The 17,220-nt window shown below is 40.5% G+C and overlaps 1 protein-coding gene across 1 annotated transcript in view; it reads right to left on the bottom strand.

The window, feature by feature from the left end:
* LOC117473793 (protocadherin-15-like) overlaps positions 1–17,220 on the bottom strand; it is a 138,240-nt gene that overhangs the window by 74,474 nt on the left and 46,546 nt on the right. The window contains exons 11-17 of the mRNA XM_034119670.1: positions 16,562–16,768; positions 13,891–14,025; positions 10,128–10,277; positions 9,952–10,043; positions 9,382–9,483; positions 1,748–1,880; positions 1,041–1,120 (exon numbers count right to left, since the gene is read on the bottom strand). Of these exons, the coding sequence (XP_033975561.1) occupies positions 1,041–1,120; positions 1,748–1,880; positions 9,382–9,483; positions 9,952–10,043; positions 10,128–10,277; positions 13,891–14,025; positions 16,562–16,768 (899 nt within the window). The remainder of the gene's footprint in view (positions 1–1,040; positions 1,121–1,747; positions 1,881–9,381; positions 9,484–9,951; positions 10,044–10,127; positions 10,278–13,890; positions 14,026–16,561; positions 16,769–17,220) is intronic.

The following is a 17,220-nucleotide window of genomic DNA, read 5'->3' as shown; positions in this document are numbered from 1 at the left end:
GTTGAAAAACCCCCTCACATGTTGCTGGCCCTTTAATTTATGTATTCAACTAAACTGAATCTTTTAACAATTAGTGTGTGCTCCATCAATGGCAGCCACATTGTAAACAGGATTAACAGGAGACACTTTTAGAGTATTTTAGGGGACACATTCAGCACATCACTTGATGCTTTGCCAATGACAGTCTCGACGGCATGTTACATTCATTTGGTGGGAAAATAGCCACTTGGCTTGTCCTAATAGTGTCATACTGCACAAAGCACAGCTGTGACACGGAAACATGTTGGCATATATTGGAACATTTCACAATGTCCAACAGAGCCCCATCAAATACTCAAAGAATGTAAAAATGAAAGCCCTTAAATTCATTTTAATCTCTGCTGTTATGGATAACAGGGGGGCCTTTTACTTAGTCTTTTTCTTTCATTCTAAATACGATGTTGTCTGCCAGTCGTTGTTTCCTTCCGAGCTATCCATCTTTTACTCTTCCCTGCGCCATTATCTCTTCCTCTTTTTCTCCCCCTCTTTCCTCCATGTCCTTACAATTCTCCTCCATCTCTCATTCTTTCACCCTACTCTTCTTTGTTTATCTCTTGCCTTCTCCCTCAAGAAATGTAGATAGGATCTTTCCCTAGCATGAGAAATGCATTTTTAATGAGCAATAAATGAATAAATACAACAAAAGCCCTCCGAGTCAGTATGCAGGTGGTGAGAGTGTGAATGTGGGAGAGGGAATGGGTGTGTTTATGTGAAGCTCCTGACGGAGAAGAGCCCTGAGTGAAACAATTTAGACAGCTTACAACCCCACACGCACGCACGCACGCACGCACACACACACACACACACACACACACATACACACACACACCAAAATAAGAAAAACAATACTTTACTGCTTAAGTGTCTGGAAACATTGACTTCAACAAGTTCCATAGTGTTGATCAAACTTGATGAAATTAGTTGTGTGTGTGTGTGTGTGTGTGTGTGTGTGTGTGTGTGTGTGTGTGTGTGTGTGTGTGTGTGTGTGTGTGTGTGCTTACTTCTGCTGTAAAGCAAAATGTCCCCGAGAGTCTCCACTGTAAATGTTATAGGTGACAGGGTCCCTCTCCCGATCCACTGCCTGAAGAAGTACACAAAGACAGACACATTACATTGACATGAATATTACTCAATTTTCTTTAGTAAATCTGACCCGTGCTCAGTGTGTTGTATGACAGTGATATCCAACATGACGTACTTTTGCATTAGTAAAGGCTAAAAGGACGATTGCAGAGAGGCTCAAATAATTTGAAATGGAATAAAAGAAAATGTGTATTTTCAGTCAGCAGTAATGTGTAAAGAAACTTTAACAATTTAAAACAGAAGATGAAACTGATAATGTAATCAATAGAAAGTTCAAATAGCTTGCTTAAAATCATGATGGAGTAGTAACCTAAAATAAATGGACAAATGGTTAGTACAGAAAGCTAAAAGTAATGGATAAATAGTTAAAATAGTTGATAGATGCATGACTGATATAGCTAAAATGAATGACTTTGTTCAAATAGTTTGCGAAATGTTATGGATAAACGCCTGATACACCCAGCGACTGCTAATCTGAGCGTTAAGAAAAACTGCAAACTTGATTAAACTTACCAACAACATCCAGTTTGCAAAGTTTATATGTATGGAGCAGCTGAGGAGGGGACAACAGCTTGTATAAAGTGGGATTGTCCCCATGTGTGTGACAGAAAGAGTGATTGTGTACCTGCAGATTGAGTAGTGTAGCTCCAGTCCTCATAGCTTCACTGATCTCCAGGTTGTACTGTTGTCGGGGGAAATGGGGAGGGCTCTGATTGTTCGGGGGCAAAACTTCGATATAGACCGTGGTAATGGATGACCTAAAGAGAGAGAATGAGAAAAATAAGTTGTATACGGCTACAGATAAAGAAAAAGCCAGTAACAGAAGCAGATAAAGATGGAAAAGTTCGAGAAGAGATGAGAGGAGGAGGAGAAGAGCTGGAGGGCAGCACAAGAGGATAGTGGGAGAAAAAAAAATCAGTGTCAGGAAGGGTGAATGGTCTATTATTTAAGTTAAGAGTGGCTGGCCAGTGTTTGTTTCGTTGCACTTCCTGCTGTGTTTGGCTAATCAATAAGAGCTTGAAGTCAAAGACAGTCTGAGAGGCAAACAGACTGGGCTTTACAAACGCCCTTTTTCCAGGTTTAAGATGCTTTATTGCTTTATTTTGACAAACTTATTGTGCTGTTTCAATGATTCGCTTCAGTAGATAGGCTAATACTGTTGTACTGTATAAAAAGGTATGCACACATTCTAATAGAAGAATGTCTGTTTCTTGTTAGCGCAGGATTATTCCTTAATAATCTGAATGTATGAGCCTTGAACCAGAGAGCATAAACCTTTATTATCATATTAGAATGAATACTAAGGGATTACAATCATTGCATTTAAGAATGAGAGTAGTTATTGTGCAGATGATCATTAAATACATTCATAGAAAAAAGCTTACTTAACCAACTGTGGTTAAAAGAGTGGATTCATGACTTTGTGACAGGTGAAAAAACATAATTGAAATGTTTCAAGAGGGATTTGCAGGAGGTTTTATAAAAGAAGACCAAATTGGCTTAAAATGAATTTAGGAAAGTCAAAAAAGGAATTACATGAAGTTTTCAATTTGCAGAGTGATGACACCAAAATTGTTTTTATTTTGAGTGGTGTCTGACATTAAATAGTTTTACTTTTGTAAAATGAAATCTTAATTATACCATGTTTTCTTCCCCTCTGATAAAAAGCTTTGGCTGTTCAATAAGACGCATTTACTGACATTTTTTTAATTAATATAACACTTCTTTTAAACACCATGTCACTTTAATGAGCTTCAATTGACAGAGCTGTTTATTTCCAAGGCTGTAAACAGCTTGTGTCAGTTTTTCTTTCTGAAGATATTAGATTACCTTGCAGAAACTTGTCATGTTTAGAGAACTACATTTGTCAGCGCTCTGGCAAATCGACCGCCTTACATAATTGAGAGATAACAACGCACTAAGTGCAAATTAAACTCAGACCCAACTGGAAGCAGACTTGACATCTGCTATACCAATTATTTTAGATAACGCAGTCATGTTTTTTGATCCTGGACAAGGCCTTCCCACAGGAACAATATTGATGAGAGCTGGGACTCTCAATAATGATGCTCCACTGGCGTTCAAAATAAAACGCTCCACTTGCAGGGAACATGACTTTGTGGAGACAGATCAGAATACTTAAAAAACTATCATGGTTTAATATCTCACGACTACACAAAATGTACCATCAGACTTAATAAGATTCATCTCATATCTAAAGGAAATGATGCTGCAACTTTTACACAGAGGTCAAGAAGAAAATGTATAATGTATTATATAAAAATATTATAATTAAAATATACTGTATCAAATCCCCCCTAACTGTGAGTTGTTGTCTCTTCAAGATATATAACTTTATAGTAAAAAAACACAGAAAAATGGTCAAATACACTGTGTATACTTTGTGTGCTCGCTCAAACTATTTGAGCCATCACATGGGAATATTCTACACTTTACACCGGTATGCATTTCTCAGAATGTATTTAAATTAAAGGGGCCCTATTAGGCTCATTTTCAAGTTCATATTTGTATTTTGTGCCTCTACTTAAAAAGACGACAACAATCTAATTTGAATGAACTAATATTAAGTGCCAATATAAACACTATTTACACATGTTCTTAAGCAATATTTTGTGTCATAAAGGTCAGGGATAATCACTGAAAAAAAAGGTTTGATTTTGAAAGCATTTGGCTGTATAGCACGAGATTGCATGACCCCATAAGGTCAGTGAGGTTATCAGGGTTAGACATATTAGATGATTTCACCCTCCTGCCTTATTAAAGGAATTTGAAGTCCCGGTGCTTGTTCATATAAAACAAACAGTTGCTCAATAAAGTTTGTCTGGACTGAAATGTCACATTACAAAGAAAGACTGCATTTCCCCAGCCTTGTAACCTGATAATACAATTCCAATTTTGTTACAGTGGTCATTACTATCTCTAACTTTATTACAGGTTGGAGAAAGACCAAATACTCCCATTTCCTAGTTTTGCCCCCACATGACTTGAGTGATCGTTGGTTTACTCAACCTGAATTTCCGGATGACGAATGGTTGGGGTTTAGATTGTGTTTCTACATAGTGAGAGGGCTGAGTTCTAGCAGGGAGAGATTAACTCCACTCAAACTGGATCATGGACTGAAAAAGCCAAAGAACCTCGGGTATAAACAATAGCCCACAAAATCCGTTTATGTTCACAACAATAAGTAGACAAAGTCTGGGAAAACTGGAAGCTGCCAGAGAGAGTGAAAGCCTGTGTTTTATTAAAACAATTCAGATGGCATTATTGATGAAAAGTGATTGAGGGAATGGAGATTATTCAGTTGTAGTTCCTACCGTAGCCTATTTTCCCTCTTCTTCCATCATAGAATTCTGTTTAACAGGCAAGTTTTTAAACTATTCTTTCTAATTCATTATGCATTTTCCAGTTCATAGTCATTGTTCGATATAGCTGTATCTGTGTGTACAGTACACACACAAACACCAGCTGTACATGCGAGTACAAACTTGCATGATAAATGAACTTGCTGGTTTGCACACAGCACTCAAATGTTACCCATTTTTCCAAGTAACAAGCCCAACACTGCTTGCGACTTGCGTATTTTACAAAATGCCTCTTATGGTACAAAATGACTTCTTTATCTTGAACTCTATCTAGTTATTTATCTAACATCTTACCCTATCTTATCTTTTCTCTATGGTGATGCCCTCTTTTCTCTCTTACCCGACAGTTTGATGAAAGTATAAATGAGACCCCCGAGCGTAAGCTGTTTTCAATATTCTGGGGGTGCATCTATCTAGGCCATGCAAAAGCACTTATAATGTGAATGAAACACGTATCTCAAGGGTTCTTCAACAGTCCCAGCCCCCTGACATGGAGATGTAATACTGAGATGAGATCCAAAGTCATTAAAAATGCTGTGATTCATGTCTTCTAGGTGCCCACCAGCCAAAAGGCATGCAGCTCATTCATGGTCCTGACCCATAGTTTTAACAAATCAGGTAGCAGAAATGGATATCGATTTGCTATAGGTTATGTTTTCAGCTGAGATAAACAGGGGGTCTGGGGAAATTTGGGAACAATCTGTGGACCAATCATTGGAACAACCTCAATCTGCAGTGGTTCAAGTTGTGTATTGATTTGGCAACTACAAAAGTTGAGCCATGTACGAGAGGGGACACACATTTATTTTTTATGAGTGATAAAATGTGTATTTTTGAGCGATTAATCCATGCAGTAGGGAAAAGTAAATCATGATAAAAGAAATGTTTGCTTGGGAGTGCTTCCTAGACTCATACTAAGTTGGTTTGGGGGCTCTTTGGATAAGTTTAAAAGTAGACAAACTCCTAAGAAAAATACAAGACAATCAGTTTTTAGGCGGGCCCTATTATGTTTTTTGGGGTTTTCCCTTTCCCATGGTCCATCCATCTATCCATCCATCCATCCATCCATCTTCTCCCGCTTATCCGTGGTCGGGGAGGGGAGGTAGCAGTTCCAGCAGAGAGCCCCAAACTTTCCTTTCCCTGGCCACATCAACCAGCTCTGACTGGGGGATCCCAAGGCGCTCCCAGGCCAGCGAAGAGATATAATCCCTCCACCTGGTCCTAGGTCTACCCCTCGGTCTCCTCCCAGCTGGACGTGCCTGGAACACCTCCCTAGGGAGGCGCCCAGGTGGCATCCTTACTAGGTGCCCGAACCACCTCAACTGGCTCCTTTCGACGCGAAGGAGGAGCAGTTCAACTCTGAGTCCCTCCCGGATGACTGAACTTCTCACCTTATCCCTAAGGGAGACGCCAGCCACCCTGCGGAGAAAACCCATCTCGGCCGCTTGTATCCGCGATCTCGTTATTTCGGTCATGACCCATCCTTCATGACCATAGGGGAGGGTAGGAACGAAATGGCCCGGTAGACAGAGAGCTTTGCCTTCTGGCTCAGCTCCCTTTTCGTTACAACGGTGCGGTAAAGCGACTGCAGTACCGCTCCCACTGCTCCGATTCTCCGGCCCATCTCACGCTCCATTGTACCCTCACTCGAGAACAAGACCCCGAGATACTTGAACTCCTTCACTTGGGGTAAGGACTCATTCCCTACTTGGAGTGGACAGTCCATCAGTTTTCTGCTGAGAACCATGGCCTCAGATTTGGAGGTGCTGATCCTCATCCCAGCCGCTTCACACTCGGTTGCAAACCGATCCAGTGAGTGCTGAAGGTCACAGACCGATCAAGCCATTAGAACCACATCATCTGCAAAAAGCAGTGGTGCAATCCTTAGTCCACCGAACTGCAGACCCCCTCCCCCACGACTACGCCTCGAAATCCTATCCATGCATATTACAAACAGGATTGGTGACAAAGCGCAGCCCTGGCAGAGGCCAACCCTCACCGGAAATGGGTCCGACTTACTGCCGAGGATCCGGACACAGCTCTCGCTTTGGGAGTACAGAGATTGGATGGCCCTGAGTAGAGACCCCCTCACCCCATACTCCTGCAGCACCTCCCACAGTAACTCCCTGGGAACCCGGTCATACGCCTTCTCCAAATCTACAAAACACATGTAGACCGGATAAGCGTACTCCCAGGCCCCCTCCAGGATCCTTGCGAGAGTAAAAAGCTGATCCGTCGTTCCACGACCAGGACGGAATCCGCATTGTTCCTCCTCAATCTGAGGTTCGACAATCGGCCCGACCCTCCTTTTGAGTACCTTAGAGTGAACTTTCCCGGGGAGGCCGAGTAATGTGATGCCTCTATAATTGGCACACACCCTCTGATCCCCCTTTTTGAAAAGGGGAACCACCACCCCGGTCTGCCACTCCTTCGGTACTGTTTCCCATAGCGTGTTATGTAAATGATCTGCAAAGCTAAAACCCCAAAGTTCCCCCCAGACGGAGTTTACCTCCCACACAAATCCCCCCTGCCTAAAACGCCTCCATTGGACTCCTTAGTTTACTTCTGTAACATAGTGACATCACAGGGTAACACATGCACTTCTATTGGCTAGCGTTACAACACATAGGCTAACGGGCGGGACATCTCTGAGTGGTTGACAAATCACAAAAAACACATCCAGCTAACCAAAGATGTAACAGTGTAGGCACAACATACAGATATGAACCTGAAAATGATCATAATAATGTCCTCTTTTAACAATTGAAATGCCTTTTAGGCCTTCATAAGCAAGTCAAAAAAGGCTTAAATACTGTAAATAAAGCTTTGACTTTTTAATATCCGCGTTGTTGAGACATTTGAAGCTTTTAATTATTTGTTTTTAATAGTTACAGATGTCCTGAGGCTGATCCACTATTGGGAAGTTTGTATTTGGAGTTTTGGGGCTATTTAAAACAGCCAGGTTTCACACTGCAAACATTTAGCTTCTGAAAACCTATTCTATTAGTTGGGGTGATATGAAAAGGGTTGCAAGTTGGATTGAAACTACCATGCTCTACCATGTGAGGGTATATGCACTAAGAGTAGCAATGTCTGGAAAAAGAAAAGAGAGAACGATATCTCTGGTTCTGCAGCATTATATCTTTTTTGAAACAGTTATAGGAGTGCAATGCTAAATTGGCAGTACTTTTTTATCAGTTTGCCTTTGCCAGCACAAGTCCTTTCAGGTCAGCTTGGCATTGCCGGTCTCTTAGAGATTTAAATCAACATTAGGGCACAGAAACTTTTATACAGAGAGACCAACATATCTAAGAGAGGCAAGGGGTTTAATGTGGACTTCAAAATTGCTCACAGGGGAGGTAACGGCTGATGGACACACTGTCATATGCAAAAGGTTCATACTGCTTTCCTACATTGTAAAATGTAACTGGGTGCCAGGGGACTTGATTGGATTTGATTACATTTTCATCAAGAGAGTGATGAACAGAAATATGCACTGTTGGTCGCTGACAGCTCAAATTAGACATCTGACCATTCAGAGAGTTTCTGAATACTCCCTATTGGACTGCTCAGCCTACATTATATGAACCTATAAAACAAACTGCCTGTCACACAAGCCTACGTCATCGTGATCGTAGCAGCAGCATTGCCTTTTTCTCAAACAAAAATCTTAAATAAGTGTTCCTGTGTGTCAGTAACTACGTGCTGCTTTTGTTCAGTGCTTCTTGTTTGAAGACGTGTCCTTTCTGCAAGGACACTGCAGTCTTAACTTATCCTTTTGTTGAGACATACCAAAGTGCAAAATACAAAGAAGTACATCCAAGTGAGCTGTGAGTATCAGCAAACAGCAGGCTGCTGCTCATTCTGGCACATTAGCTCACTTTTGTACGGCTTTTGTTTTTATTGTTGCCAATATGGGTTTTCCTTATGGTGTTCCTGTATTAGATGACACAAAATAAGACTTAATAGCTGAAAGAAGAATGTAAAAGAAGGAAAACATGCATGAAAAGACGTTTTTCTGCATCCTACAAAAGCACATGCCTCTGTTGTTTGATGTTTCCTGAGTCATGTTGAGGCATAGTGCTGAGAAAACTCTCTGCTAGAGCAGCTGTGATATCAATCTGTTAAAGAATTGTAGATTGACCACATTCCAGCGGGTGAATGATTCGCATAGTAATTGCTAAAAAATAAAATGTCACAATATAACGGCTCACTTTTGCTACCGAATCAATACCCACAGAGTTAAAAAATATTGGTAGCAGATGCATTTATCCATGAAATAACCCAAGTTCAGGGAAAGCCTGAGTTTATGAGCTGCTTAAAAGTTATGGCTCCTTATTGATTTCATCCATGAAGGCGAGATGAATGGCAAGAGACGGGAAACAGGGGGTAGCGGTGAAAAAAGAGAGAAGAAAACGTTACTTAATCAAGTCAGTCCTTGTCCTTAGGAATGTGAAAGGGCCAGAGTGTATGCATTATGTTTCTTTTACCATCTGTGGCATTTATTCTAGTTCCCTGTGTGCATGCATTTGCTGAAATTGTCCCTTGCACACAGTATAATTTTCTTTCCGTTTCTCGAGAAGAGGGTAACTACTAGTGAGACACCATTCATTACCTTTCATTCTGTGCCACTCACTTCACATTTCCTTTTCACATGTATACTATCAATTTCCCTCTCTTAGACTCCTTGCCTGCCATTTCCCAATATAAAACTATAATTCATGATATATATTTAGAAATGAATCAAATGAAAAGGGTGAAGAGATGGAGACACATACGGGGAAAGTTAGAAAGGGCTAAGGAGTGTGAAAGCTCTGGGAATCTGACAGACAGACAGAGTAGAATACAGATGAAGCAGACGGAGATAAACTCTTACCTTCTCTGAGGTACAGGCCCATTGTCCATGGCTTCTACAGTCAAAGCGTAGCTCCGCCCAACAGTGAGATCAACAGTTGGTGCCACAGTAATGATCCCAGTGCTGAAAAAAACAGAATATTCAGTATTCAATGATTATGGATATATTGTTGTGAACATGTAAGCAGAGCAGCAGAACGGTCCTCCATCAGTGGATGCATTCAGGAACAATACTAAGTGTAGGTCATCCTCATTTTGGCAGTGCTCATTGCCAAACATTTCTTCACAGTGCTTGTAAAAAGTCATTTAAGCATAAAACTACATTACAGTGGTGTCATGCTTGATGTACAGTTAAATGAGCTTTTTCGCTGCCTGTGAAGAAAGTGGTTTTGATAAATAACGAATATTGTTTTGTTCACGTGACAAGGAGCACTAAAAGGGATGTTGAAACTCCTTCTGTGAAAAGCCTTAAGAGGTGCTGCTAGATGTTTTGTTTAGCCTTTAGAGCCATAGAGGCATTGATCATCTCATCAAACTCTCAGCAAGAGGGCTTTTTTTCAAAACTTTTACTTTATGAGTCAAATATATTCACCTGTTGCCAATGACAAAATGTCCCTGGTCTCCGGCTAAGATCCGGTAAGTGATCTGACCGTTGGGACCTGCATCGGAGTCGACTGCTGCGAGCTGGAGAGAGATACACAAACACACAAAAGTAAAAAAACATCCCACAAGTACAGTAAGAACTTAAGTGTGTTTCTCAGTGCGTACCTTTAACACAGTTTCTCCAGACATCATATCAGTGAACAGGTTGACATTATAGGAGACATTAGCAAAAGTGGGAGTGTTGTCGTTGGCATCCAACACGGTAATCGTCACGGTAACAGGGGTGCTCTGCTGGACGCCGTCTGATGCTAAAAGCTGTATAGAAACAAAAGACAAGAACAATGTATTTTTTTTTTGACACGAGGAAAGAAAATGAAATGTTCCCTCTATGAGAAAATGTAACACTCAGCCGAGCTACAAAAAGCTACCTTTAGAGAATCCTGAGGTGGGCGGACTGTGTACACAATGTGTCCTTGACATCTTGATAGTGTCTGTTTGTTCTCTTGTTTCTTTTGAACTGTTCTGTGTTTGTTTCAATCCAAATCCCTGCTTTTTGGTTTATTTATACGCTTTTGGCTGCGACTAAGAACTCAAACACCATTTCCTTTCAATAATTGCTGTTCCCCACTGCCTATAATGTTTGCTTGAAATGTGTTTAAGTCACAAAAAGAGACATAAACAAACATTTGCTTCCCATTAATCATGTTAATGTGCCTTGAACTTGACTTAAGATATCATTCTACAGTTTCTTCGATGGCATTTCTCACTAGAAAAGTTCAACACTAAATATGCTCTTCACTGTCTTGCCATGCTAACCTTAAATGTCCCCTCTGTTGGCTCGAGCTTATAAAATAGCGCAGACACTTGAGAGCTTGTCAATTTTCTCATCTATCCCAGCTGTCAAGCACATTTCTAAAATTGATGAGCTATTTGTGTAACAAGATCTCAGTAACCATTATAACTATGTGCTCCTTGTAAATATACAACTGTGTTATTTCAGCTTTTCAGATCCACAGAGAAACATCCATTGTGTAATTCAATCTAATGTAGCAAAGTATTTCTTTATTTGGTATTATTTCAATGTATTTAAAGAGAGGATGAAACTTAAACACTCAAAGGTGGGAAGACTGTTTGAGCTTGCTGCCGAATCATCTTAAAAATGAAATTAAATATGAAGAAATAAAATGTTTAATGTAGCAAGCAGGCCTTCTGTCATGAGATTGGTCTCTTTTGTCCTTCAAATAACAAACAAACAATTTAAAATGCACGCTTTTGTATGTAAAAACAAACAAATGTAACTTGTCCATGCAAATTGTCCATCCATAACGCATATCAGTGCACATCCACAGAAGCGGTAGAAGCTTCTTCCCTGATAGCAATCTCCTCCACAAGCTCATCTGCCAAGAAGCTGATTGACTCCTTTAAAATGAAAATCATCCTCCATGTCTCATAGCTCTCTCTCCCTGAGTTGAATTTCTCCAGCAAGGCTTTCATGATGATTACTGTACACCTCTGCCGTTCAATCAATACACAAGGCCTTCTGCTTTTCCCGTCTTTTCCAATGCTAGCTGCACGCAAGCACTGGAATGCATTACCTCATACAATATGCTGCACTCCCACACACGTGCACACACCGCCAGCACACCCTGAGCGTGGTGGAAGTAAAATGAGTAATACAACAGAGTAGTACAATTCTGTAGCAAGCAAAAGTCCTCCATTCAAAATACAGTATAAAAGTATTTGCATCAAAATAGATTTATTATAATATAAGTAAGAGTGCTCATATTGCAGAATTCGCCATTGTTCAGATTATATTGTAAATTATTCTACTGAATTGTAATTATTGATTCATTATCGTGTATATCACTTTAAAAGGTCCCTATTATGCTAATTATTAGGTTTCATTTTTGTATTTTGTGCTTTTACTGTGACATGTTTACTTGCTTTAATGTTCAAAAAGTTCTTTATTTTTCTCATACTGCCTGTGCTGCCCCACCTCTTTTCACCCTCTGGTTGAAACCAGAGCCCAGTCTGCTCTGATTGGTTAACTGGCCAGCTCTGTTGTGATTGGTCAACCGCTTAGAGACCAACACGTACAATGTGTAAGCCAATAGAAGCACAAGTATTACGTAGTGATGACACTATGTTGCAGAAATAATACTTGTAAAAATACAATACAATTTTAGCTTATCGTACTTCTTATATAATACATCTATCTGTAATACATCTTCGTCATGTATTATTCACTTGTATTTGTATTGTTAACCTTAAACTGAAATTTGACTGGAATTAACATTATTAAACACCTGTAGTGATATGATCAATATTTGCCTCTGGAGTGTAGTGGAATTTAAGTATAAGGCAGCTGAACATGTAAATACTCAAGTACATTACAAGTTCCTCAACTTTTTAAAGTAGTACTTGGCAAAGAAGCTGCTGAAATAGATTGTACTGAAATAAGAATACACGAGTGAGAAAGGCCGATTGAGAAGTAGACAGCGCAACAAAAGAGGGTGAAAAAGGGCGAGAAAAGGGCCAAAAAGTCGAGTGGGAGAACGAACCATAAAGAACACAAGACATGCTGGCAGTGATACTGACGGAAAGAGATAAACACAAAGGAACAGCCATCACTCTATAAGCCCGGTTTTTTCTACATCTATTTCAGTACTGAGCGATACAAGAGCCAAGTTCTGACTGCATGCTGAAAACTTGCCAACCATCCATGAGAGCCCTGCTAGCCACCGCTAAACAAAGCTATAGAAGCTGTGTTAAAATATAAAAATAAAATGAATATTCAAACAATAGTGGAGGTTAAAGTGTCTCCACTGTCTACATCTGTGCTTCCCATTTCCAATGTTTATTTTCTCTTTAATCTCCTGCCCTATTACGCCGCCTACACACGGCGGCGTGCGTTGCCGCTTGGCGGTGGGCGTGTCTTGAGCTTGGGGAGTTTACGCGAGCAACGCGACCAACAACCAATCACATGAATCTCTGCTGTCAATTGCATAAAAGGTTTTACATGTCACACTTTATATGATGAACATTTATGACATTAATGTCTATGGTGCTATTTTACACAACATTCCATGCTGGCTACATACTGTCTATGCCTGCTAGCTGTCCATTCAAACGAAGTACACTGGATATAAACTCCCCAAACAAGCGAAAACCTACCAGTTTCACCCACTGTCTCTGCCACCTCCCTCCATGCCTGGCTCCTCCGGTTTGTATCCCGGTAGGTGAACAGGGACTGAAAGCACCGGGTGATTCCCTAACGCTACGATTATTTTCTCCTCCATTTTTTGGCATATGAGGAAATGAACTGCGGTCTGGCTCTCCCAGCATACACGCGGTTTGATTGGCTAGCGCTTGTACTGGCAGATTTGCATACGCGGAATTTGATTGGCTGACGCCTCCGCCTCAGCTTCAAAAGTAGAACATTGCTCTACTTTTGCAGCGAGCACCGCAAGAAAAGCTACGCTTTGCCCCCACAATGCAGTTCGGCGAATCGTGACGTCACCCCATTCAAAGTGAATGGGCAGAAGCGTTGAAGCGTCAACGCACGCCGCCGTGTGTAGGGGCCGTTAATCCTAAATCTGTTTTCCTCCCTTTTAAAAGTGCAGCCACCTCTGCATTATCTCCTCCTCACTTGAAATGTGACGGCCTCAATGGAGCTACACATTCAACACATCCCTCTTCTCTTTCCTCTCCATCTATCTCACTCTCCTCCTGTCTTCTTCTCTTCCTCTAGGCAACATTTTTCGCCCCTCTCCTCTTACTTTGTCTACCGTTTGCCTCTCTTCAGTAGATAGGAGTCTTTTTTCAAGGCCGCCACTACGTTTTTTCAAGGGTGTCTGATTTGAGATGAGTTATTCAAATGCATTCAGAAGATTTTTCTCACACACACACATTTTATAGGCTGAAGTACCGTGAATTTATAGGAGTCCTGTGTCTCTCTGTCCAGTGGCTGCACCAGGGTGAGATATCGTCTGATTCCAGTAGCAGACACAGAGAAAACATTAGAATAGCTGTCCAATGAGAACTGGAGCTGAGGGTCCCTGGTCTGTTGGAGAGAAAGACAGATGTTTAGAGGAACAGAGAAGACATTAAAGTCAATACATTTTATCTTTTTTAACCCAGGGAGGATACTATATCTGCCGTATCGCTCGCGGAGCATACATAAAGCTGTTGCACATTTACACCTGTGAGCCACTCAGTGCAACAACAGCAAGAAAAGATGGCTATTAATTAAGCACCTTAACGTGGAAAAAAAGGAATTCACCGGCAATTCAGAAACAATTTTGGTTACTTTGATGAACATGCAGTGAATAATCAAAAGGGAAGATTTTTGAGAAGGGAATATTTCCCCGGCTCTCTTTCGCACACATTTGTATATGTTTTACAAATCAAAGCAAAACAGGAATAAATAAAGTGGAGAAACATAACAAAGGAACATGTTTCCATATGCAAAATAGCAGCGAGCAAAAAAAGTGCTTAAACAGGAAGGTGAATGATCTCCAAGGTTTTCTTGGCATAAAAAACGTTCCCAAGAGAACTGTGTGTGTGTGTGTGTGTGTGTGTGTGTGTGTGTGTGTGTGTGTGTGTGTATGTGTGTGTGTGTGTGTGTGTGTGTGTGTGTGTGTGTGAGAGTGTTAAACTCAGTGATGGAGAGGCAATTCAAGTCCTCCTCTGACATTACCCACACATGCACCTTTTTTGCTGTGTGTATGCAGTATATGTGTGTGTGTGTGTGTGTGTGTGTGTGTGTGTGTGTGTGTGTGTGTGTGTGTGTGTGTGTGTGTGTGTGTGTGTGTGTGTGTGTGTGTGTGTGTGTGTGTGTGTGTGTGTGTGTGTGTGTGTGTGAGCTCTCATTCCAGATAAGGCTAGCTCAGCAGGGTAGGAGGGCTGATAATATTGTTGATGTAGCCTGTGTAGATATTGAGTCATAAATAAGCACACACAAAGACACTCACACACACACACACACACAGGCACACACAGGGCCACTCAGAGTCATATGCAGACACCCAAATAAAAGTGATGGACGGCACATAAAAGCAATTAGGACTAATCATCCTTGTTGGTACTTAATGCTAGTGGAAAGACCGGGGTTAGCGGTTTTTAAAATAGCTCAGCGTATATCAAACGCCCCGAACACACACACATTATCCCCACTAATCTCATTGTTTGCTGTGGGGGTCTTTTAGAAAGCAACGAACCAAAGCTTGTTTTGTTCAAATGCCTACGCTACATCTTAAACAAACTAAGCTCTGGGGAATGCATGGGCGATAACAATGCTGCGGCACTGTAAATTCTTACATTATCACTGAGAGGCAATATTTTTACTAACGGGATTCACGTTGAAATTAGATCGGGCACGTCACACACGGCAAGCAAGGCACAAAGAAGAGAATCGGTCAAACAAAAAGAAATATTGCTGAAATGTACACTTCAATGGCTCGATATTTAATTTCTGTAAAGTACTTCCTGTTTTAACACTTTCACCATGTTGCGGGTCTTGATACCATATGTGATTTAAATGTGTTTGAAGACATGAATGTGTACAGTAGAATACACACTTGCGACCCCCAGATGAGAATTAAAGTAAGGAAAGTTTCATAGTGCCATAATATAACGATGACTGTTGGCCTGCCTTAACAGCATTTGTCAATATAGCTTAGCAATTGTAGCAAAGCATGGCAGGCCTGTTTCCACGTATTAAAGTGGTTGTGCCACAGAGCTGTATTAAAATTATAATTTTGGAGTTGTGTGGTTTTATTATTTTAGCCTTTTAATTTATACCGTTGGCAAAACGAACGAGCATAGGTGAAATATGGATTCAACAGTATGTTTGTCTACTTCTGCGTGAGCTGCAAATGTTAGCATTCTCGGCTAAAAGCTATTGCGACAGTTTTCATTTCAGTTGACAAATCCAACAAGGCACTGGCTCGAATTAAGAGGACTGTTTTGTTGTCTGCTTTTGCCAATATTATTCCAAAATCTAAAATAATTTCCGAGGAATCAATCTCCTTGCTTTATGTCTGTTAAATGTTTATGTGCTCTGCAGGAATGGAGAGCTCAACAGGTGTACCAACAGCAACGTGTGGGCTTTGCGAGTTGTCCAATTCCATCTGGCAAAGTGAACATCTCAAATGAAAACTAAAGCAAATTATTTGTACGAGTTGTCATGATGTATGGATATATTCAATTAAAAATGTTTGGCATGTTAACATTGACCAGTGGAAGCTTCAGATAACTCAGACAACCGGGGGAAAGGTTTAATCAGCTATCTTAATTGATACCTACAGGCATCTCAAAAGGAAGTAAATGTTAGAAATAATGTAAATGACGAGGTATAAGGCTGCTATTTGAAAATAAATATAAATACAAGGTGGTCATAAACTCTTAAATGAAATGCATGCATTTGCACAAAAGTGTTTAAGTATAAAAGCCATATACAGTATGGTGTTAAAGATGAAAACTGCACTGTTTTCTATATTTAAAATATCCTCATTCTGTGTGAGATTTAATTGTCAGAACATATCAATCTGCTCATTATGTCTTCAGTCAGTGATGGCCCTGTGTGCTTTCATCCTCACCTCCTCCACATCGTTATCCAGAGCCACGATGGCCAGCGGTGCAGAGAGACTGGCAGTTGTCGCTATGGTGGTTCCCACGGGTGATGCCTCACTGACGTAGCCATGGTAACTGGTCTCCAGGAAATAGGGTGCCTGGTTGTTTTCATCCAGAACTTCTATTTGAAGGTTGGCGAAAGCTGGCAATGGGTGGCCGTTGTCCTGCTCTGCCTAAAGGGGAGAGAAATAATTGCTCATTTTGGCTGCAATGCTTTACCTTCTGTTCTCACCCGCCACCACTCTGCTGGTGAAGCCCTTTTTAATGATATTGCTTCCCATAATAAATATGTTAGAAGATACAAAATATTTCCTCAAGAGAGGAGATTTTATTAAGAGAAAAACTGCTCATGAAAATTGATCTCAACCTCAGAGCAGTAGTAAATCCCAATTTGGTCTCGATTTATTCCTCTAGAAGAAGTACAATTTCTACATTTGTCAGTGATTCTAGTAATATACAGGAGCTATATATTAAAATATATTATTTAAAAGTTAAACTTGTATTTTCTTGCTGTTATTGTTTATTGTAAATGTACCTTTTATTTAGTTCACTCAGCCAGATTTAAGTACTTTTTTTTTTTTCACAAGAAGAGCTTATTATACTATTTCTTTTTGTATTACTTTAC

The sequence above is a fragment of the Trematomus bernacchii genome, unplaced genomic scaffold, assembly GCF_902827165.1.
Source record: "Trematomus bernacchii unplaced genomic scaffold, fTreBer1.1, whole genome shotgun sequence".
Lineage (NCBI taxonomy): Eukaryota > Metazoa > Chordata > Actinopteri > Perciformes > Nototheniidae > Trematomus > Trematomus bernacchii.
The sequence above is the reverse complement of the archived record's forward strand: the minus strand, read 5'-3'. Positions and strand labels throughout refer to the sequence as shown.